At 37.1% G+C, this 24,240-nt stretch overlaps 1 protein-coding gene across 4 annotated transcripts in view; it reads left to right on the plus strand.

Moving 5' to 3' along the window:
• EIPR1 (EARP complex and GARP complex interacting protein 1) overlaps nt 1–24,240 on the plus strand; it is a 69,452-nt gene that overhangs the window by 15,100 nt on the left and 30,112 nt on the right. For all 4 annotated transcript variants that reach the window (XR_007375049.1, XM_048935932.1, XM_048935933.1 and 1 more), the window contains exons 3-4: nt 340–472; nt 21,814–21,970. Coding sequence is in view for 3 of the 4 variants with exons in the window: in XM_048935932.1 (XP_048791889.1) it covers nt 340–472; nt 21,814–21,970 (290 nt within the window). In the remaining variant the exon portion in view is untranslated. The remainder of the gene's footprint in view (nt 1–339; nt 473–21,813; nt 21,971–24,240) is intronic.

The following is a 24,240-nucleotide window of genomic DNA, read 5'->3' on the forward strand; positions in this document are numbered from 1 at the left end:
GATGTTATTATTTCTGTTTATTGCTGGAAGAAGTGTTCAAATGAAGTACTAGTGGCTTATTACTGTTAACTATAATATGAAAAATCACCTTCAAGCTTTAAGCTGCAGAACTGAGAAGAATAAATACTGTATTTCATCAAAACAGAGAGATGGCTTATTTTTCTAGAAAAGTCTATCTTGATGAAATCAATGATATAGTAAATTGTTAGTATAACAATTAATTAAAGTAGATATCAGTTATAAAATTCTCATTAAATTGTTCTGTGCAGTCATTGTGTATAATTAAGACCCACAGGAAAACATTTGAAAACCTAATGTTCTCTTTTATTGTATTTGCAGATTCACATCATAGATTTTGATGATGAAAATAACATCATAAACAAAAATGTGCTTCTTCATCAAGTGGGTGAGATCTGGCACATTAGTGCCAGTCCTGCAGATAAAGGTGTACTAGCAACTTGCTACAATAAAAGTAAGTCCTTTACAACAATTTTAAAGTTTAAGTGCTTTGATATTTCTGAAAACACAAGGATTGAACATCTGGCTTATGTGTAAGAGCTTAAAAATAGGAGTTATCAACACAGGTATTTTTTCAAAGGTCTGTTGTACCATTAATTATACCTCATCCTTCTATCCTCAGATCATCTTGATTAGAAGTCTGTTTGCATTCACATCAAAGAAACCAGCAAAACCAAAGTGTTGCTTACCTGATTAATGCCAAGCAGGTCAAATAAATTATTCCTGTTATTTTAGGCTTAATTCTTTTTATTGTTTTTTATGTTTGATTTTTAAAGTGAGAACAAGTGTCTTTCAAAATTTTTTGCCAGCATCAAGCTTTGCAATCCTTTAAAATTGCAGATTAAGTTCTGCATATAGTGTTATTTGTCATATGTTTAATGCAGATATGCCCACAGAGAACTATAAATTGTCTAAATATCTCATCAAAACCAGTAGGAGTGCTCCTTGTGTACCCTTAACACTAAGTGCACAGCTGTTTAGATTAAGAATCTTTATGCCTTTCCTAGGTAAGGCAGATGTGAAGATTTTCTGTTCTAAAGCTTGGAAAATCTTGCATCATTTGAGGAGGGGGGTCGTTTTTCTCTCTGACAAGTAAGAAATCTGTGCTGTCAATTTGAATAAATATTATTTAATCTTGTGTGTTCTAGTGTATTCTTTCATGAAAATACAGCCTAAGTGTACAAGAGTAAACAGTGTGTTTCAGACTTAATGCATCTGTCAGCTGTAGAGCTGTAAATTCCTACTATTCAACCTTTTGGTTAAAAAAAAAAAGTTGTTCCGGGGCTACTTGGTTCTTTTATTTCAGTCCAGATGAAGTAGAAGTCCTATGGCATGAATTTCTTTTGTGAGTCAGTTGTGAATCTTTAAAAACGATTATAAAAGTAATGGAGGGCTTTAGTGGGCATTCTGGCTGAGGGGTCACTGAAATGGCACTGACATGGTGTGTGTTTTGTTTTAATTTAAAACAAACTTTTGTTTTTTATTGTATATATGTATCCATTTGTTTTAACTTGCTGACTTCCTGGACGTACTTCTTTATTGATCACTGCCATGGCAAAGAATATCCCGAAGTTTCCTTCTCAGAAAACCAAATGAAGTTTATACATTGTTTCTCTAGCCTTCCTGAACTGTTTCGTTGGTGGTGTGATGGGATAGGGGAGATGAGGAAGGAGTGTGGTTTGTTTTCTTTTGTTTCCTAAGAATACTGTGCTTTATAGAATATTGTGAAACACCTGACAGAGTTTCTGCACCTCTCTTTTCCCCCTGTATAACTGAGCAACAAATTGATGAGAGATTATCAAGTCTAGTACTTCATTTATGTAATGTCCTTTTAATGGAATATTCTGAGTTGAAAGAGACCCACAAAGTTCCCCCAGTAATATTAACTACTTTTAACTTATTCAATTTGTATCTATTTTTGAAGTCAAATATTATTTTAGCTGGTATGATGACCATATATAACTTCATATTGCTTTTAAAGAAAGGAATATATTTAAGACTCGTTACTCCAACATGCTACAAGGGACGTTTCTTACAGCAGTATGCATTTTAATTGCTAAAACCTCTTTGAAAGAGAGCTTAGTGAGCAAATATGTCTGCGAAGCACAACACTTCACATTTCTGTGATATTTCTAATCTCTATTATTGGACCTATTAATTCATATGTGTGCTTTCTATTCTAGATTCTTTGTGTTCTAGATTTGGTTTTCTTTATCTCATTAAGAAACATTAAGCTTTATCATTTGTACTTCGTGCATCTTCATTTAGAACCATCATCCATTAGCATTCTGTAGAAAACAAGATCTGATTCTCAAATGATTATTGATGAATCTAAATAGCAAAATACATAACAGAAAGCACGCAGCATAGGGGTTCTAATAATGAACACTGGGTTTAGCAGGCAACTTAATTCAAGTAGTAATGCAACCAAATTAGGCATTCAAAACGTTTAAAACTCTTCTGTGTATTTGTTTTTATGTACTGCACTTGTTCTGCTGTTTTAAAGAGATGCTGTTTTTCCTTACTGAAGTACCGGCAAATGACATCCAGTCAGAGATATTGTGACCACCTCTTGTCTGAGCGCCGTACATCACACAAATCTTGACTCCTGTTGAAACTCAGAAAATTAATTTATGTGATAGGCACATGTGATGTTACGTTTTGGTGTTTGTTTTTATTGAAAATGAGTTTGGTGGCTGTTTGGGTCTGTGAGCACTATGAACTATGGAAGCTGTATTTTATCCCAGATTGCCAAACTGGATGAATAAAGGTGTGTGAGTATGTGAAAGAAGCTAGGTTTAGGAGGGAAAGCTGTGGTAGGACGTGGCTGAATATTTTGAGGATGGGGGGAGAAGACACTGTAAAATTAATGCTTACATATTAATACTCATCTAGATAAGATACGCACTGCTAATCAGTTTTGTGACGTGTTGATGCATCATCTCTTCACTCTATTGTGGCAAGTCAACTGAATTAAAAATAAAAAAACAAGTAATGGGCTCTTTTCTTGAACAGGATTTAGATTTCTATTGACAGCTTTAAAGTAGGTGAACATTAAGGGGAGAAATGATTTTAGTAGTCTTCTAACTTTAAAAGTTTGTTGAATTTCAATGTGATACAAATTAAGTTTTCTTAAAAGATGGTTTGTTGTCTGAGCAAGATACAGCGTGCGTAGGGTTTTGAGATAAAGGTGGCAAAAAGCTGGCATGTTGCATTTGCATTTTGACTGGCTAATGCTGCTTAGAAAATTTACATGTGCTTATTTGTATGTAAAGTTTGTTTCTTAAAGTTACCTTACTCGTAATGTAAGAGTTGCATTGCTTTGTTTGCTGTGGCCCAGTAATAAAAAGGAGAATTGTAGAATTTAACAAAAAAATCTGTCAGAACAATTCTAGAATTGTTTTCTAGATTCTAGAATTCTAAAGTACTGCAGTAATGGCACTTTTAAAAGCATGGATGAGAAAGGTACAAAGTAATTAAAGAGACAGAAGTAGACTTTTAAATATTAGAAAAGAATAATAGCTGGGTGGGATGAGGGTCAGGATTGTACTCTCCAAATAATGGTATAAACCAATAATTATAGTGATACACAATATAAAATGAAGATAAAAATGAAGATAAATTAATCTTCAGATTTGCAAGAGATTGATAGCTATCTGAGAGCTCTATTCATCTTTTAAGGGAAAATAATTTTGTATGTAAAATATTACGTGAAGTTAGAAGTTTTTCAGTATTTGAAAGAGCATTATATAGGGTAACTTTTTCACTGTGATGAGCTAAAATTACAGAAAGGTTATAGGTAGAGGAGACTAGCTTGGAAATCTGAACGATGAAAAGCAGACAAAGCCTACATCCAGTTGAAATTCAATTTACACTCCCTTTATTGCTGGAGATAAAGAAAACACGAAGGGAGGCAGGAAAGCATTTAAGTGGGCTTATAGAATCATGCAGAGTGTCAGGAATTGGAAGGGACCTCATAAGATCATCCAGTCCAATTTCCCTGCCTAAGCAGGGCCACCTAGATTAGGTGACACAAGAATGCATCCAGGTGACTTGCAGTAGTGTTCTGAGGCAGGGGAAGCTACTGTGCATCTAATCTATTTTTTGTATGTAAGCGGATAGTGATAGCCTCAACTAGAGGTGGATGAGGAAAGTGGGATCTCTGCGTTAAGATGAGGCTGAATGATGCGCTCTTTATCAGTACAGTTCATAATACACTGTCGTGGGATGTGTGAGATATTTAGCAATTCGGTGGTGAAGAGGGAGCTATCATAGTATATCCCAGGTTGCCAGTCCCACAAGGACCATTGTCCAGCTCCTGGCTCTGCACAGGATCACCCCAAATTCAAACCTGATGTCAGAGTGTTGTCCAAATGCTCCTTGAGCTCTGTCTGCTTGGGACTGTGACCACTGCTTTGGGGAGCCAGTTCCATACCCACTGCTCTCTGATGAAGAACCTTTTCCTAACGCTCAGCTTGACCCTCCCCCGATGCAGCTCCGTGCCGTTCTGTCAGGTTCTGATACTGTCACTACGGAGTGTGTGTCAACACTGAAAACTATTTAAGAACAAAACAGTGGTTAGCTGCTAGTTTCTGAGGAGCAAAAAACTGCTGGCCATAACAATCTTAACATGGAATAAACGGTTTTTGACAGACAGGCAGTTCTTGTTTTTTCTGGTTACATAAGTATTTCTGACAACAGTCATTTTTGCTGGAATTTGTAACTTATAGTATAAAAGGAATACTTTCAGGACATCAGGCTAAGACTTTAAGGTTTTGTGTGTATTCCAGTTACTTGTACAGGGCTGTGGTGTTTCAACTGGATCATAACAGGGCAACCTCAGTGCACTGCCAAGTTAATAGAACATGCACTACAGTAATAAAATAAAATGTGAATAAAATTGCTTAAAACCAAGAGAATGGTTCTTCAAGAAGGCATAAATCCTGAAGCTTATGGACCTGGGTTTTTTGAAAAATTCAAGACTGCAGAGAAGCGTTCTTTCAAATTAGCACTTATCAGATAGGCAAGTCATATGATTGTTCTTTCAATCAATTTGTACTTCGAGAGGTGTACATGCATGCTTACAGAAATGAAAATTTATTATACTCTCTTGTAGATTCTCAGGCAGATGTGAACGTGAATAAACATCTATTATGCTGTTGATGTTGGTGTATGCCATTGTGTGTGTTCTGACTGCTACCCATGGATGAAACTAGAGATCCTTTGAAAGAGATCTCTAGTTTCAACCATGAGTAGCAGTCAGAACCTCTTTCAAAGGAGGGGAAACGTGACTGCTGCGTATCAGTTGAGGAGCTGTTTAAAACAGCTATTGCTGAAGATCTCCTTTGTGCCTTTTAAATGCAGGAAACTTGAAATTCATTCTGCAAAAACTATTTTCACTGAAAGGAAAACTATTTTTTTTCCCTTCTCCTTCCATTATCTCCCTAATGGCAAACAAACCAAATCTTAGTTTACTTTTGCTTGATTTTTTTTGTTATGTTTTTAAACAAATTTAATCTTCTTGTCTTGATGACTGGATAACCAAGGAAACTAGCAAACCAGGATGCGTGCTGTCGATCATTCTGACTTTTCATTTTGCTTGAACACCTATTTAGCCATAATGACTAAAAAAGTTTGGAGTTGTCTTCTGATTTTTTTTTTTTTTTGAATGCTGCACTTTTTTCCATAGGATGAAAATATCCATAGTTCACTATGCACAAGCTATACTCTCAATTTTATGCTCCTCCATATTTGCAGTTCCCTTGAATGTTGTAGGAAGATTGTGAACTTCAAGAAAAGTAAGAATGTAAATTAATCAGTGTACGTGTTCAGTTCTCTGTGTTCTCCTTATGTTTTGAAATGTAGATTGTTTAAAGACTTTATCACAAAGCATCATGGTACTTCGTATCCATTTCTGCTTTGGGAGCCAGGGGGAACAGACAAAGAGCTGCTTAGAAATGATTCCTACTTACCTCCCTAATAGATCAGGAGAAATGGGAACCTAATGTGGTTTTAAGAAGGTAGACTTCAGAATTGGTTATCAAGATTATCTTTGCATGTGTAGAATTAAACGTGCTTGAATGTGTTTGAGCATAACTGTTAGTTCTGGCAGGAAACCTACAGGGTGGGAAAAAAGCAATAACGCTATCATCTTTTGTCTGTTAGTGAAAGCTGTTTGTGGATTGATGAGGTACACTACTGTTTTACCTTCGATCTGCTGTTCTGTGGAAGTTAACTTTAAGGATGTTAGATGTTTTGTTTTGTTTGTTTTTTTCCTTCCAAATTGAGTAGTCTCAGCCTGTCAATCGAACCAAAGATTGGTTCATCTGTACAAATAGTGTGACTTCTACAGCAGCAAGAGCAGATCCTGTATAGGAAGAGCATGAACAGCTGTCTAATCCCTTTGTGAAGGGATTAGACCATCTTCATCAATTAACTTCAGTCTACTTCTCATGGCCCGAGATCCCTCCCGTTTGTGGCTTATCCTGTTTTGTGCTATTTTGGTGAGTGGCACTTAAGCAAAATGTTGCAGTACTTGAACTGTAATGGATTATTAAATAAACTTTGCCACTATTTTCTGTAAACTTACTTATTTCCCGGACATTTTCCTTCCCGATGAAGTAGTTTCACCCTGTTGAGCATTTCCATCCTCTTTATTTATCTTGCCCCTACTAGTTCTGCTGCACCCTACTTTAGATAAAAACATCAGAATTGCATTCTCTACTTGACATACCAAAACTTCATGGAGTTGTAAAATAATTCTTTGTTTTATTCTTTCTGCCTTTTATTAAGTTGGTCGATGTTTAACTGGCTTATGTGGTTCCTGTTGCACATTACCTTCAGTGAATTGTCAGTAGACACTGAAAACATTGTTCAGAATTGTGTCTACCAGTCTGAGTATAACATCGTGTCAGGATGACTTAAGATATTTCTCTTCAATCATAATTATTTTGATGTCAGTACTTGTGAAGAAAACCATTAACGGTGAAGTTCATCTGTCACTTTATTGACCACCAGGTTTTCAGGAATTCTTCCTTTTGCATGTCAGGGAACAGCCTGAAATGATATTGATGGTAGACTACATGTTTACATTTCCATGGTAGTAATTCTCTTAAGGAAGCTTATAATGAAATGCCTGTTTTGTTTCTGGCTTTAGCTTTTGAGAACTTTGTTATAAACCCATTGGGATAAAGTTTCATGAATTAAAACAAGAAACAACAAAATCTTTCTCAATATAACAATTCAGAGATTTTTGTTTTTTAAATTGGTTTGTTACCACTGCCAGAGAAGTATTCTTTGTGTAACATGAATGACAAAAGAAAGCAATACTCATAAAGTTGGCTAAAACTTTCCGATCATTTTGAAATTAAATACTTGAAAAGTGATTTTGTATCATCATGTTTATGCTCGCTTCTGTTAGCCTTAAGAATTCAGTTTCTTAATCAAATGTATTGATACATATTTGGAAATCTGTTTTCCCAGTGCAAATGTGTTCTTTGACTCGTATAAACTCGATCACATGTAGGAACACACAAAGCCACCAGAGGGCAAAAGAAAGAGCATATGGAGAAGGCTGTTACCTGAGTTTTTGCACATGCGGGCATGCACATGAGCAAACATTCTCTTTATTGTTTTTGTTCTGCAAACAAGATAGATGCCACTGTGCAGCAATTATGGAGATCCTGTATAAATAGTGTGTTTTTGTAGGTTCACAGCCTACATGCATACAAAACTGCTGTTTAATTTTGATTTTAAAAAGGAAAATAAAACTTAAAATCCATTATTTTCAAACATAAAATCTGTTTTGAGTTAACACATCACACTTCTCACACCGTAAAACTGTGTTAGATTTCCAGCAGAGAAACCTCACTAGTAGGGGTGGTTGGAAACATGCTCTTAGTGATGTTCTCAACTGCTTAATAGTGAAGAAAGCAGCTGACATGGATCTCTCCGGTTTCACTGCCCTCTTCTGTAATGAAAATATTCCATGTAGGGAAATTTTTGAACAGCACTGTGATGAAGTTAGAGTTGCAATGCAGAGGTGGGCTGGGATCTAGTGAAATTGAATGGATCTCTCAAAATATTACCTGGTGCTCTCCATAGCACTACTGGAGAATGGTATAGAAAAAAGCTGCTTGTAGTTTTGGGGAAGTAATGGATCTGCTTGTGGTTTTTGTTTTTGTTGTTATTGTCACTCTCTGTGCTCTTTTTAGGTTGTACCTATTATTTTTCTAGGAATTCTAGTTATATGACACTTGCAGCATTCACATCTAAGTACTTCCTTTGAAGTGTTAAGTGAAATAGTTGACTATGTGATGCACATGATGGAAAACCAGTATGGAAATACTAGAGTATTACAGGATGGTCACAATATTGAAAAGAATGTTTCTAAAATATAGAAGGTGAGTAAACTGCTGCTGAGCTAGAACTTGCACTGAGAGATAATCTGAGTTATCCTTTGGCATTAGAAGTTGTTATTGTATTCATTTTCTTTTTTATTTTGAAAGCAGACCAAGAGAAACTGTTCTCTGGATCTAATCTCCAAGTATTTTTTTAGCTCAGTTTTCAAATATTGAACTGATTCAGTGTAGTAACTGAAAAAAAGGTATGTTCTTTCTGCATATCTAGTCAGTACATTGCTGCGGTGAGTAACATTTGGTGTATAACACGCATTTAAGAAGTCTTGTCCCTCTATCTTGTCAGTAAGTGAAATCTAGAAGCTGGATTTTCCTTTGGTGTGTATTGGACTTCAGAGTTATTCCTGAATTATGCAGGTGAAACCAAGTATTCTGTGCAAGTTCCATCAATTAAATGTTAAGAGATTTTATAACTTCATTTTTTTTCGCATTTCATTCTGTGGTCCTTTTTCTACAATGAAAATATAGCCTGCTTTTGCTGTAGAGATTCTCTTGCTTGGTGAACTCTTAAAAGAACACAACGTACTTTTTTTCTTTTCCTTCTCCTGCTGACCTAACAAATGTCACAATTCATGTCCTGAGCATCTCGTAACAAATCTAGTTTCAGATTTAACCACCTAATCACATTAAATTATACTGATACATAAGTTTCAGTTTATATTTTAAAATGAAAATTGTTTCTATAGAATCTTCTATTCCCTATGGCACTTGAAAACTAGTTAAAATACTTAGAAAGTGACTGTAATTCTGTTTTGCTTTTTTTTTTTTTTTTTTTTTTTTTCCTAGTTCTTAGGTTGTATCTTACAACTTCAAGTGTTTCTGGCTAATTGACATGAAAGTGAAGAACCATTACAGATATTTCTGCTACTGAAATAGCAGACAGCTACAGGGGATAACAGAACTTGAGGTTAACATCTGTCTGCCTTCTCTGGCATTGTGAAGACTCTTGCAGCTCAGCATAGTTTATGATGTCTACTGTGTATGTGCATGTCCATCTAGTAGACAAAAAGCACTTTTCCATAGTTTAAGAATTGCACAGTGATTTATTAAGGATGCCAGAAGGCTTCTAGTTCAACATCCTTCATGAAGCAGAGTTCACAGTGAGATCAGACCAGGTTTTTCAGGTTCCTACATGGCTGGTTCTGGGAAATCTTCAGGAATGGAATTTGCACAAGCTCACTGATTAACTGCAACTCCACTGCTTGGCTGTCTTAATGATGGGGGAAAAATTGTTTGCTTGTATCCAGTCAGGACTTGTCTTGTTTCAGCTTGCTCCTTGTTGGCCTGGACTCCCTGATTCTAGACTAGTCCTTCTGTTTTCTCTTATTGAGTTCTAATCAAATAAAAGTCTAAAAGATTTTTTCTTTAAGTGCTAATGTCCATTGTCAATGAATGGAATGTTTTCTATCTTGGTTTAGTTGATCTGTCTGTCTCTTGAGGTCATGTGTGTTTTACTTCAATTTTACTAGGTTTGTTTCCTCAGACTTGCCCTTGTTTCTTGTCCTGATCACTGAGTGTGTCTTCATCTTTCTGACTGTCAGTGTCACAAAGTGAGCTTTATGGTTCTTGTGGGTACCTGGGTCTATGCTAATGTTTTGCAGTTTAATTCCTTACAGATTATAAAGTGTATGTCTGCCTGTTGCAATCCCATGCATCTTTTTTTCTTCAATCTTAAGCAATTCAGTCTTGTTATAACCATGTTTGTTCAGAGAAGTATCATGGAGGAGGTTTTCCTAGTCTCTGACTTTGACTAAGTCAGCCTGCATCAAGTACATCCATGTACTTGATTAAACTTTTAGAACTGCTTAACCCTCTCCTACCATTTATTCATAATATCTAATCCATGTTACTTCACATTCTTAGGGTAAAAAAGAACTACTCTACCCCCCTCATGTTTGTACTGCATATGATAGGATTCACCTCAAAGGTATTTTATTCTTCAAATTCCTTCTGTTTGACTCCCTCCTTTGCTGCTATACCTGCCAAAATTGAACATAAGCATAATGTTGCACTGAAATTGCCATCTGTTATTATGATGAAAAACAGCTGTCATTTTTTCCTTTGTTATACCACTATACATTAGCTGTTGTCTGCCTTGTACATGAGATGGTTTGTGCAAAGCATAGTATAAGAGTCCTCAAGGGCTGGCATTATCAGCTAGAGAAATTTTAAAGCTATTTGGAGAATATTTGAGTACCGCATATGAACATGAGAAAAAGCTTCCTTAATTTGAGGTTTACAGAGCACTGGAACAAGCTGCCCACACAGGTTATGGAGACTACTTTCTTTGGATATACTCAAAGTCTCCTTGGGCGCTTTCCTGTGCAAGCTGTTCTAAGTAACTTGTCCACTAGCAGTGGTGTTGGGTCTGATGGTCTTCAGATGTCTCTTCCAGTCTCTTCAGGTCTATGATGGTTCTGTGAAACCTTCATGTCTCTGAACATGATGTTTTTGTGGCTATGTCATTGTGAGGTCCAACAGAACACCTCCCCCATGTTATCTCACTGATCATATCAACATTAGATACTATCGTCCTGAATTGCTTGTATCCTGCTGTTTTCCTACCAGCAGGCACGGAGGTGGTTGAAGTTCCACATAAATAGGAAGCTCCTTCTTGTTATCTGAAGATTGTCTTTTCTTCAGGAAAGGTGACGCCTGCCACAATGTTGCTACTTTGGTTTACTCTATTCCTAAACTGTGAACACTCAGCTGGCTCTGATCCATCCATGGATAGATCTCCATTCTATCTGCTGTTCTTCATAAAGGACAGTTTTCCATTTAAGCCTTTCTGATCTGTACTTCCTGCAGAGCCTGTGTTTGTGAGTTTGCAATCCCAGTGAGACTGTAGAGATGCCATAAACATAAAGTGTATTTGGTCAGTAACAGCAAAGACATTACCTTATCTCTACACTGAAGATTTGACCATGGAATGGCTTTTACAGGTTTGTTTTTAATTTGTTATATTTTGATGACTTTTCTTTTAGATTTTAAGCTACTTAAGGAAGAGTTGTGTAACTCTCCACTCCGTTTTTATTAAAAAGTTCTGTTGGGATTTCTCTCTTATGAGCACTTCTGAGTCGTAAACAAATGAGAACTGAGTAGCCTGCTCCATTAAAAGAGGCTAACTAGTGTGGGACAAGATTTATTCTTTGACCTTTCTGGACTTCCTGGATGCACTAACTGTTAATATCTTGAGGCATAGGTAAATGGAATTCAAATAATAAAAGCTTTAGTAATTTATGTTTCTTGTATTAGCAAAATCAATTTTCTTAACCTTGTATTCGTACTTCATGTCAGAAAATGATGTGATATTGCATCTTGCCGTATCCTAGTTTTGGCTTGGATAGGGTTAATGTTCTTTGTAGTAGCTGATATGGTGCTGCATTTCAGATTTTTGATGAAAACAGAGATGATAGCACACAGATGTTTTAGTTGTTTCTGAGCAGTGTTACACAGGAGCCGAGGACATTTCAGCTTCTTGTGCTGCCCTGCCAGTGAGGAGCTGGGGGTGCGTAAGGAGCGGGAGAGGACAGAAACAGCTGATTCAAAGTGGCCAAATGAATGTTTCATACCAGGGTGATATCATGCTGAACATAAAAGCTGGGGGAAAGAAGGAGAAAATGGGACAAGTAGTGGCATTTATGTTCCCAAGAAACCATTGTGTGATGAGCCTTGCATTCCTAGGAGTGACTGAATGCTGATGGGAAGTAGTGAATTAATTCCTTAGGCTGCTTTACTTGCGTGCTCAGCTTTTGCTTTGCCTAGTAAACTGTGTTTATCTTGACCCACGAGTTTTTGTGTGTTTATGATTCTCTCCCTTATCTCTCTGTGGGGGCAGCACGTGAGTGCCTGTGTGATGCCTGGCTGCTACCAGAGTTGAAGCACAGTGACCTACTAGCTTCTCAATAACAACTATGTGGTTATATTTTGTAATCAGCTTATTATAATTTTTTTCTTCCATTGACTAGTTTTGCTTGGTGTGGGAGCGCATCTGGAAGTTATCTGCCCAATCAGCCAGGTAATGTGAAGACTTAGCAAATTATGACTCCAAGGTCTATAATTTCAATCACAAGCCATTGCTGGAAGAAAGTTTGTATGTGTTGATAGAGTGGCTACTAGATCTCTACTGAGATTAAGTACAAAGTGGAAACTGCAGAAGTCTTATGTAAGATGTAGTAAACCAATCTTTTCAAATCAAGGTATTAGTTAGAACTTGCAAATTAGTTAGAACCTGCAAATCTGAGGTAGCTACATAAACAACTGATTTTGGATGTAGTGACATCTGTCCCATTTGAATTAGATGTCCATGAACTGTCAAGTCATCTTCATTTGTCTTTGGAGCTTGCATGCAGTAAAACTATAGGCTAAAGACTACTTAAATAGAGCACTGAATGTGCAACTGTCTGGTGATGGCCTGATTCAGTGGAGGGGATAAGTGGTTCTCAGTTGCCATTAAATTGTTAAGGAGTGTAGAGTTTTAATATCTCACAAAACATCGAGTGGGAACGCTAATGCATTGCTATCATCTAGTCCTACTTAACTGACAGCTGCTGTGGCTTTGGTGGTGATGCAAGTGAGTGCCTCTGAGATTGCAGCTTTCTCTTTGGTACTTCTGCATGCGAGAAAGAGCAATGTTGATAATAGTGTTCTGCTTCACTAGCCTTAGTGATGATGGAAGCCAGTGTGTATGCTTCATTGGCTTTTATTGGTGTGTTGTGCAGATCTCCTCAGCCCAGGGTAAACTCAAACAGTGCTTTTTGTATGGCCAGCTGATACCTTGCTTCATGTATGTCTCCTGATGCTGCAGTTACGGTGTGCTGGTGGTAACAATACAAGGAAGATCATCACAAACAAACAAAAGCAAGTTGTTAGAGCCAGTGTCTTTGTTTTCTGCTTCCTAGAGAGGAAACTCAATGATCAAAGATGCCATAAGCCACGGTTGTGACTTACGAGATCTGGTTCTCTGAAGTTTCAGAAAGCAAGCATGCCTGTTAGTGCTGCTAAGCAGCTTTTACAGTGCTGTAGCCTAATTTTGGCTGAAGAGTGAAGTTTGGCTCATGAATATAGTGAGGGTTACAGTTTGTCTCTTAGGCTGTCCACCAATGGCAGAATTCCAGAGGTGCAGTCAGTAAATTTTGAGCTCCTTCAAAGACATATATAAACACCTACACATCCCAGAGACAAAAAGTATGTGCTGAAATATTGTCTCAAATCACTTCTGGATAGCATGAGAAACAGCAGACTATGAGAGAATTCGGTTTATGCCTTTTCCAGTTTTTCAACCTGCTGACTGTGTGCTTTCTGCAGGTTCTGTCTCACAGACCCATATTATTATTATTGGTTTACCCATTTCTTCAAAGCGTACCCACTGCTTTGCACACATTTAGATTGTTCTCTGTGTTCTCTCCAGGATGCAAGGGTTTTAAAGTTTCCTTGTATGTTTGTAAATACAGTGCAAACATGAGAGCCTGGTGTCTAGCGCCTAAGTCATATCGGTGTTGTATTGTTGTGCAGTAGGTGTGATTTCATGGTCACCTGTGGTCTGCATGCTAACAGTGGAGCTTTGTGCAGCGCTTTCCACATGTTAGAATCATGAGACATCAGGTAGCCGTGGAAAATGTCCTCTGTGTGAATATATGTCTGGGCTGGACCTGACTGGAGCGTGTTTCTGTTAATTAATTCTTTCTTCAGCTCCTCTTGGGAACATACTTCTATTAGGATAAATAGCGAGCTGCTACATTTCTGCTTTGTTTCTGTGTACGCATTTACAAAATGAGAAGCTGTATGTTGATGGCTTAAAAATGCATTTCAATGATTAAAAGAAAAATTAAGCAGCCTACAATTACCTCAGCTCATGTAAAATGAAAGGCTACGTGGGCTTGGAGCACTACGATTGGAATTGTTAACCCAGACACATTCTGTGTTTTTGGTTTCTTTTTTTTTCTTCCTCATCTTCTTTTGCCTGTAAAAGACAAGTTGATTAAAGAGAATATGGTTTATCTTTTTATTAATCAACTGAAAAGGTTATTCTTTAGAAAGGTTATTCTTTAGGAAACGGTGTACTTAAATCATGTTGGTTTTGGTTTTTTTTTCTTTTTATTAGGAGAAGGATGTTTACATTCATTAATAAGGAAGAGTGATAACTCTGTTTGTCAGCGGTGAGAAGGAGGCTTCTGCACACTCGCTGCTTGTTCCTGTCATACTGAGAGCACTAATGGGCACCAGCTGGGCTGCAGCTATAGCAGCTTCACCACTTCAGCCTTGCACAGCAAGAGCTGCTGTGGCAGAGATGCAGAAGGGCCGCCTGTGCGGATTTAGGAAGTATACACTTGAGTTGTTGTTCCCTGGGCAACAGAATAACTGCAGCCAGCTGGCTCTGCACCACCTGAGCTGATCAAAGAGCAAACCCTGTCAGGCACTGATACTTCAGCTCCTCCAGCTTCAGCGGAAATGTCTGCAGGCAATGATGTAGGGAGCATTGTCATTTGGATTTCAAGGTTAAACACAGGGGAATGAAGCAGAATGACAGCAGAATAAAATGTAAACATTGTTCCTGTAGGTGCTACCATCTCATGTATGTAGTTATTGATTCTAAAAAATCAATGTAAAAATACTTCATTACTAATGTACATACAAAATGTGTTTCAGAATGATTTTAAAAGAAAGCAGGAGGCTAGCAATGACTGTCTTTATTTTCCTTCTTCCAAGAGGATACATTAATCGGAGTGATTTGGCACATATGTAAGGAAAATGGTAAAGAATGGTTGAACATAAAGATTGGGGTGCTTAGTAAAATGATATAATTAGGGAGGGCTGTGCAGAGTTGGACTTTCGCTTTAGGTGACTGCTGCAAGCCCGTGACAAGTGAGACTGTGGTTGTTACATATGTCAGAGCATACTTAAGTGACATGGGGGCGGTTATTCTGCAGGTGGTGCCAGAAGAATGAAAGGTGAATGATTGAACATCTGTGTGTTGTAATATTGGCTGGCGTGTTCCTGTATAATTGGGATCAGAATCCCCTTACAGGATGGGTTGTGGGTGACGATGCTTCCTTAATGTCCATTTAACTGTCTTACCCTTTGGCCTTTCTGTTATACCATTGCCTGTATGCATCACTTTGCTTAAGAGTTTTAGGAAGTTTCACATCTTAAAATCCTGTATTGAACAGGAATGTTATAAAATGGTGAAGATTGAAATTTTGTTTTATCGCTCTCCTTGAAATATGTTTCTTTATATTTTTCAATATCTCTATTGCCTCTGAAGGATAATAACTTCAATTCTGGAAAGGTAATTGCGGTGGGTGAACTGGAGGCAGGCAGAACATGGACAAATGATAGTATAGGTTGACTTTTATTGAGCTTGGGGTGTCTTCAATTCACACTGATTGAGTAAGGAAAAGCAGGATTGGTGGATCTCTACAAGTGCTCAAACCTTTTTTCTGCTGAAACTGCTGAGTATTGATTAGCATCCATACTTATAAAAAAAGACAAATCGTCTTTATGCATTGCTTGTGTTCTTTTTGTTCTTCTGCTTTGTCTTTGTTTTAGTAATATTTGACTAATGAAAGTGTTTCCATAGACATAGTAGTTTCATGTGGATTGTTAGGGTTGTTTTTTTTTTTCTCCTGTTAAACCTTAGACCATTTAAAAACTCCTAAGTGGAATTTTTTTTGTCCCTATCAGAAATCAACATGGTGACGGAGAGTTTGAGTGAAGGAATAAAGTTTGAGAAAACAGTAATGTTGTTGGATTGCTTCTGACTGCAAAATCATTTACATCCCTGGTATCTCTCATCTACATTTCATTCTACTCTGTTCTGGTGAGGCCTCACCTGGGGGTACTGCATCAGATGAGGTGTCCTCAGTACAAGAGAGACACAGACCTGTTGGAGTGCATCCAGAGAAGGACCACAAAAATGATTCAAGGGGTGGAGCGCTTCCTCCGTGAGGATAGGCTGAGAAGGCTGGGGCTGTTCAACCTGGAGAAGACTCTGGGGAGACCTGAGTGCAGCCTTTCAGTATCTAAAGAAGGGCTGTAAGAGAGGAGGAGACAAACTCTGTATCAGTCTGTTTTGATAAGACAAGGAAATGGGAGATTTAGATTAGATACTAGGAAATACGTTTTTACAGTAAACATTGAAGCGGGCTCCCTGGAGGTGTGATGGATGCTCTGTCTGTGGAGACATTCAGAGTCTGCCTGGAAAGGGCTCTGAGCAACCTGATCTAGCTGTAGGTGTCCCTCTTTATTGCAGGGGAGTTTGACTAGATGGCCTTTAAAGGTCCCTTCCACCTCCCAGTGATTCTGTGTAAAAGTATGGCTTTTTGTACTCAGTCATACAAAAACAAATAGATATCTAATTGAGACTGTTTACTGTCTATGGTGGTTATAGAGACTGCATCTCTTCCTTCTGCATTTATTCTTATTTACTGTGTCAGTAATCTGGATATCAAATGATTTCTTAGCGCTTTTACTGGGGTTGCAAATTGTCTTTTCTGAAGTGGCTATTTATTAAATAGAATAAATTAAAATTTTGGAGAAGTCTCTGTAAATGGAGTTTTGTGATTGCACCTGATGTTCAGTTGAGTTTTTGTGCTTTCCCAGGCTATTGAATTTCCTGAATAAATATTTGTAAAAAAATTTGGAATGACTTTTGAATCTGGAGACCTGATATGGCTCACTTCTTTGATTATGGCAGTCTCTAGAAATTGCTGAATCAAAGTCAAGGGTTGTTTAAAGAGCTCAGACAATTCCTTCTGGCTTAAAAATCTGAATATATGCAGAAGTTGAAATTTTTGCAAGGGTGGGACTGACTTCTAGTGTCATAAGCAAATGCTTAACATCTGGAGTCAGCAGTCTGTGTTCTTACATTTGTGTTCTTTTATCTTCTGGTCTTGAAATGATTGCATAGTTGCTGAGGAATGTCAGATGGTTACTGCATTCCAGCTAGCTGTGATTCAGTGAACTGATCTGCTGTATGTGACATAATTCTATAAGGGAGTAGCAAGTACTTGTAGTTTAGATTAAATGTGTGCTTCTTTTTGTACTGCCATTAGTAGCTTCCTGATAACTTTACCTGTCAGATTTTTTTTTTTTTTTTTTTTTTTTGAGGGGCTTATTTGCTCTCTCAGAGGTGATTAAGCAGGAACAGCTCTCTAAGGGGAGCACTGTTTGGAGATAGGTAGATAAGCAGGATGTTTTACCTGTCTACAACGTCTCTTTTTCAGTGTTGAAACTGCTAGTAGTGGAAATCTGAAAATTGTCATGGAAGTAGCCCTCATTGTGAAGCTCTTTCAAGTGCTGTAGTGAAAATTGGTATTGATTTGACCAAGTTGTGACCTTTTCAAATTGCACACTTTGTATGCAGAGGGTTTTCTCACTTGCTTAACTTGCAAAGTAGGCATCTGAAGAAGGCTGTGAGCTCTGTGACTCTCAGGCTTTGGACAAACTTGCTGAAGTTTATTTCCTGCAGTTTGTTCCAGCACCCTCAGAGCTGCCAGATCAACTACGTGCACAGTTTCTTTCTATCTCAGTTCTGTCAAAATATGGGACTATCTGCTTATTCCTGACTTCTTGCTTGCTTTCTTTTTAAGCTTGGATCATTTCAACAGAACTAGGTAGAAGGAACTGCATATAGTCACTGTGGAAGATCTGTGAGTATGGCGGCCTCAGCCCAGGAGGTCGTGTTAATGAGTGTGAGGAAGCAATGCTTAACAGGGAGTTGTTGCTGTTGGGAAAAGTGTGTCGAACTCCAGCCATAACTACTGAGAGGTATACTGAAGATGCACAGTGAATTAGGTAAGGGACTTCTCTTGAATTATAAGGAATGAAAGTGACTGCAGTCTAAGAATTCGTTGTCTTAATCTTGGATTACTGTTTTGAACAGCTTTTTAGGAGTACTACAGGACTCTCTCCTGCAAAACTTTAACTTATGCTTTATGAAGGTGTACCATAATGGCTGCTTAATGCTTAGTTAAACCCACTAACAACTTGCTTAATACACTAGCTTGTCAATTCTTTTCTGCATTGGTACTGTGTAATAAAAATTCTGGTTTAAGCATGAGGTAACATTGGAAAAGTAGTTTCCAACTGTATGAATAGCTTTAAGGTACATATGTATGACTTGATCAAAAGACAAAATATCTTTTTATTTTTATTTTTTGACAGGTAACTATCACTGTCATTTAAATATTCCATTCATTCATATGGGTCTCTTACTATTTTTAGGGAAATAGCATGAGAGGTTATAGATAAGAACTAAGTTTTAATAGGGCGATATAACGTAGGGAAAAATTTGGGGTTTCTGATGTTAATTTTCTTTCTGTCCTTAGAGAAAATAATTGATGATTACAGCACTGATCTTTCTTGATAATAATTTAAAAATATGTTTTTTTTATTTCTACTTCTCTAAATATGGACAGAAAAAGATAACAATTGTGAGGAAGAATAAATGACAGCTATGCTGTTGAGACCCGATGGAAGTCTAATACGTAAAACTGTATTTAAAAGATGTGTGCTAATCACAGAATCACAGAATTGTAGGGGTTGGAAGGGACCTCCAGAGATCATCGAGTCCAACCCCCCTGCCAAAGCAGGTTCCCTACAGCAGGTCGCACAGGTCGGCATCCAGGCAGGCCTTGAACGTCTCCAGAGAAGGAGACTCCACCACCTCCCTGGGCAGCCTGTTCCAGTGCTCCGTCACCTCACTGTAAAGAAGTTCTTGCACACATTTGTGCGGAACTTCCTATGCTGCAGTTTCCAGCCGTTTCCCCTTGTCCTGTCTCCACTCACCACTGAAAAGAGTCCAGCCTCGCCATTCTGCCCCCCACACCTTAGATATTTATAGACCTGGATCAGGTCCCCTCTCAGTCTCCTTTCTTAAGGATTTTTTTTTTATTTTCTGTAAGTCTTACAAAGTCGTGACCATTAATAAATCTAGCATGATTAAATTGTATTTCAAAGGTAGAGTATTTTCTTCCATTTTGGAAGGGCAAATGGCATCTCATGTACATGATAGCATCAGAGCAGCTTTCCAGAAAGCACAGTATTTCCTGAAAACCAAGGAATGGTATGTCTTGTAAGATATGGAAGCCTGATAACTTTTTTCTACTGCTCAAGGAAATATCTTCTGCCTAAAATATCAAAGTACACTTCCATTTGCTTCTTAAAAGCATCTGTAGGTGTGTGCCATTTGGGGAAAAAAATAAAAAAATTTTTTAAAAATTATATAATTACTACATACGCGAAAAATTCAAGCAGATCCATTTCGCTGGTGGATCTTAACAAATTTTCAAAGCATCAGTGTTAAAAGAGGCCAAGTTACATCAGAATTCGGGGAGACTTCACTATATTTTCTTAAGCTTCAACCAGTCTTCAAAATGCTGCTTGTTTACTTGTTTTTAGGTTTCTAACATGGGAATCTGATTGTGCATGACAATCTACACCTTTATTATTATTAATAATAGTACTATTGTTATCCTTTCTCATCAGAATGTACCACCACAATGCCAAAATGTTTATGTTTTGGAAAGTCAAAATGACATTTCAAGGCTTCCTTAGACTCATTAACGCTATCTGAGAGGAAAGATGGCTTCTGAAATGTTCTGTTAACTTTTCGTGATTGGTGTTGTTGTTCTTTGTGTCGGTCATGGTGATAGCAGAAAACCTAAAGCTTTATATCCATGATACAGACCTTTCGGTAATTCTAATCCACCAGAAACTTCTTTACTGTGTTCTTTAACATTCTGTCATATATTGACTTATCTAGGCAAAGCATTCAATAAATCTTAATTTCTCAAACTACTTTGTGCATTCTGTTCAGGTTATTTATTATTTGTATGGAGTGGAAGGCATGCTGTGCATTGACTTGCCCTTTGCTAGGAAAGGTAGCCATCTGCTGTTGGTTCCTCATCTTTCAGTGGCACATTGATTTAAAGTGAAGGATTTCCCTCAAATGGTTTGGAAATAGCTGTTTAGCATGCACTACAATTATTAAAAGCTCAATGGTGTGCTAATAAATAAGGGATTATTCCTTGTTTATCTTTAGATAACGGTATGGCCTCTTGATACTATATTCAATTTGTATGCAACTTCCAATTATAGTAAAACAGTTACGCAATTGTATTTTATGTTTAGTGCTTTTTGTCAAATACCCAGTGCTCGTGCATTCTGAATTCTGTGCCTTTAAGTTCTTTTCTTACTCTTGTTTTTCTCTATCAGAAATGGACATTGTTTTTCATTCTGTTGTTTGTTGTGAGAGTGGCTATTTTGTGTATATAATATCCAAAAACTGGTCACCTTGGTAGTAGAGACATTTCTGTTGGAATGACACTGAGCCTGAGAAAACCTTTCTCTGATTTACCACCCTTCGTCTTGAAAACGCTCTCATTACAGTTGTTCCGAAATGGAAACATGCCTCTAAGTTGGTCACATCTGTTCATGGGTCCTTAATCAGATACTCTATACTAAAATCAGCACTTTAAGATAGAACATTAAGAGAGGGGCTTGTGATATTACCTGATTACTTCTCATCCTCGGGACTTTGTTTTGAACACATCTTCCAGTAGGCAGTGACACCCAAAGCTTTCACACCCCAGTATCACTGTAGCTGGTTTCTTTGTTCCTGCTGCAGCAGACACATTCTTATGCTTTGAACCCTGGACCAGAAGCTGTTATGATGTGGACATGTTCAGTGCTGCTCTGGTCTCCTCACATTGCAGTGACGCAAATTCTGATTATTTTTGGGTGGTGGGCAGTACTGTATGTGCATAGACCATATGGTATTTGTTCCCCTTGATTACAGTTAGCTTTTTTCTCATATGTTGTGATATTTTGCTATACGCATCTGAGTTATGTTTAACTTCTGGAAGCTGCTTTTGTTCACTAGAGTTAGAGGAGAGTGCTTGGGTGGGATACTGAAGTTTTGTAGTAAACTTATTAGCAGCAAAGGGTATGACATAATGCAATAGGTTAAACTGTGGATTGCCCTTGAAAGGAAAATAGTAAAACTGTCTCAATTGTTATTGTTAAGGGCTCAAGTAACATAAATTGTGGGTCTTTTTCATTAAAATCATTATGGGGATTGAAACTTGGAAAAATTGCCTTTGAAAACATTTTTTTTTTCATGAGCACTGACTTTTACCTTTCAAACAGGGAAAGCTGGATTGCATGAATGCTAATTATGAGTTTTGCAGTAACTTGACTACTAGCTTGAGGTCTGACTGTACCCATATTTTGTGTACTTTCCATTCAACTTAGAATCTTTTTAAATTTTTTGAACAGCAGGTGTGCATTGCTTATAGATTTGTGTAAATGTCAATACACCGTATATAAAGTATGTCTCCATTACGATGATCTGTTGACATTATTCTCTATTGCTTAGCTTCAGACAGTAAAGTCGTGACATGTGCTGCTGTTTGGAGGATGCCGAAGGAATTGGAATCAGGCAGTCATGAATCCCCTGATGATTCATCAAGCAACACTCAAACCCTGGAGCTACTCTGTCACCTTGACAACACAGCCCATGGCAATATGGCCTGGTAGGATTCTGCATATTTTATAGTCCTAGAAAAAGCCTACAGGAAAGACCTGTGCTGTTAGTTTTGTGCAGATGTATTTTGTAGAAGCTATGCTATACGTTTTAAAATCATAGTCTTTAAAGAATAAGTATAAATTGGATTTTTGTCCTATAGACAGAAAAAAAACATTCATTGTAGTCCTGCAATCATATATGGGTATCATACTGTACAGTTTTAATGTGCTTCTTCCCACTTGTCCTCATCTAAAACGAAGTGCAGAGGTATAATGCTTAGCACTTCGTTGTCTTTGTGGAATATAAATTTGAGATTGTGTCAGTTGAGTAAGTACTGTAAAACAAAGACTGATTTGGCATAACTGTAAGTCAGTTAATAGGGATAAGAATTTGTTGTATTATTTGAGTCTTGTTTAGCTACTTTTTTCTGTGGCCTAAGGAAAGACAAGGAGAGCTGCAGTATTGGAGAGAGAATTACAGAGGTTTGTTTCCCTTTCTGTTCTTTGAAACATACATTGGATATTAGCAAGTCCTTTGCTGTGTAGGTATGTGACGTGTTCCAGCTGCTTCCTGAACAAACACACTAACACATTTGGTTCATATTTTACCAACTGCAGTATTTTTTTTACATGTTTGTTGGACTACAGAGCCATCTTCCACTGGCAAGAAAAGTTAAAATTACAAGAACATGGTCTGTAGTGGTCTCAGGAATTCCTGTCCATCTGTTGATAGAGTACAGTAGAAGTTTGTGTGAGTTGCACAGTCCCTTTCACAATTTTAAGAGAACTTTAAGCAGACTGGAATAAGATAGTAGATTCTTGTTGCATTTTAATTACACTTTTGATCTGAAATTAGGCAAGGATAAAGCAGCACCATTCAACAGTGCTGTGTCTTAAAGGAGTGGAAGGTGCTTCTTGTGTTTGAATTCCGACACCTGATGTGTGAGATATATCTGTCTTATATAATCATCATATAATCTTATTATACTTAGACACATACATGTAAGAGTAATTTTAAATTGGATCAAAAGGGAAGGATAGTTAAAATCAGTCTCAGTTCCTTTTCAAAATCTGGTTATGTGAAAATTTCATTAACTAGCCAGTAAGAAAAAAAGATGTAGAATTTAGAAATGATAGCTAAATCAGTTGATTTTTAATCATGATGTACATTTTGCTCTGAGTTCTACAACTTTGTTTATAGATTGGAACTAAAATTTCAACATCAAAAAAAGAGGTAAATAGATGGTAATATTTTTTAGGTTCTTCTTTAGAAAAGATTGGTCACAGTGTATTCAAGTGTACGTTGTTTTTAAGGCTACTTTATGCTAAAATCTCAATTTAGCTAATCTTAAATTTCTTTCATGATAGCAACTTCAGTGCCCTGCTCATTTTAATATGAATAATTTTCTTTCTAACATTTTGATAAGCAATTCCATTCTTTATTGTTGAAAGATTCTGATAATTAGTTTCCAGTATAGTTGGGAACACTGAGAGCACTGAGAGTTTTTTGTTGTGGTTTTTTTTTTTTTTATCTTCATGTTTTGCACTTTAAAATTTGTTTTGTCTTTTGAATTTTCTAAAATCTATTTCTCTCTTTCTGCTCCATCAGAAGGATGGAGGGGCACATAATGCTTTATATCAGGGTGTGGATTTCTTTAAAGACAAGAAATCTGTAATCAGTTGGTAATAAGTTCATGAGCAGTTTTGTCTCCTTTGGTTTTTTCTTCTGTTTTTTCTTCTTGCAAATATTATGAAATCTGAAAGATAGAAATTATTTTCTTCTGTGAAGTCTCTGTTTATGAACTTGGAGATGTCTGTCATAGAAACATTAAACTAAATTTTTGAATTCATAGAAGAGAAAGCTACAAGTGAACATTCTTATAATTTTTTTTTAAGTCTACAAGTAAAGTATTGACAAATGCCATCTTTTCTTTAAATGTGTGATTGCACAGTACAGAGCAGCCTCATTAACACTGGTTTATTGTAAAGGTCCAAATTTGCTATAGCAGTCTTTTCTGCTTGAGTGCGAGTTAAAGACACCGCATGCAGAACGTATTACAGCTCCAATTTTGTCATTCCATTAATGAGCACCATCACCTGATGCAAGATAGGCATATTTGTATTTGATGCCCTGAAGACAAATGGGTATGATCAAGAAGTGAGATTCAGAAGTGTTTTTATTTATTTTCTTTTGGAGGAAAAAAAAAAAAAGCCAATTGTTCATGACAGCTTTGATCAGTTTAGTTCATATGTACAATCTCTATAATCAGTTTACTCA

This window comes from Lagopus muta, chromosome 2 (assembly GCF_023343835.1).
Source record: "Lagopus muta isolate bLagMut1 chromosome 2, bLagMut1 primary, whole genome shotgun sequence".
In the NCBI taxonomy this organism is placed as follows: Eukaryota; Metazoa; Chordata; class Aves; order Galliformes; family Phasianidae; genus Lagopus; species Lagopus muta.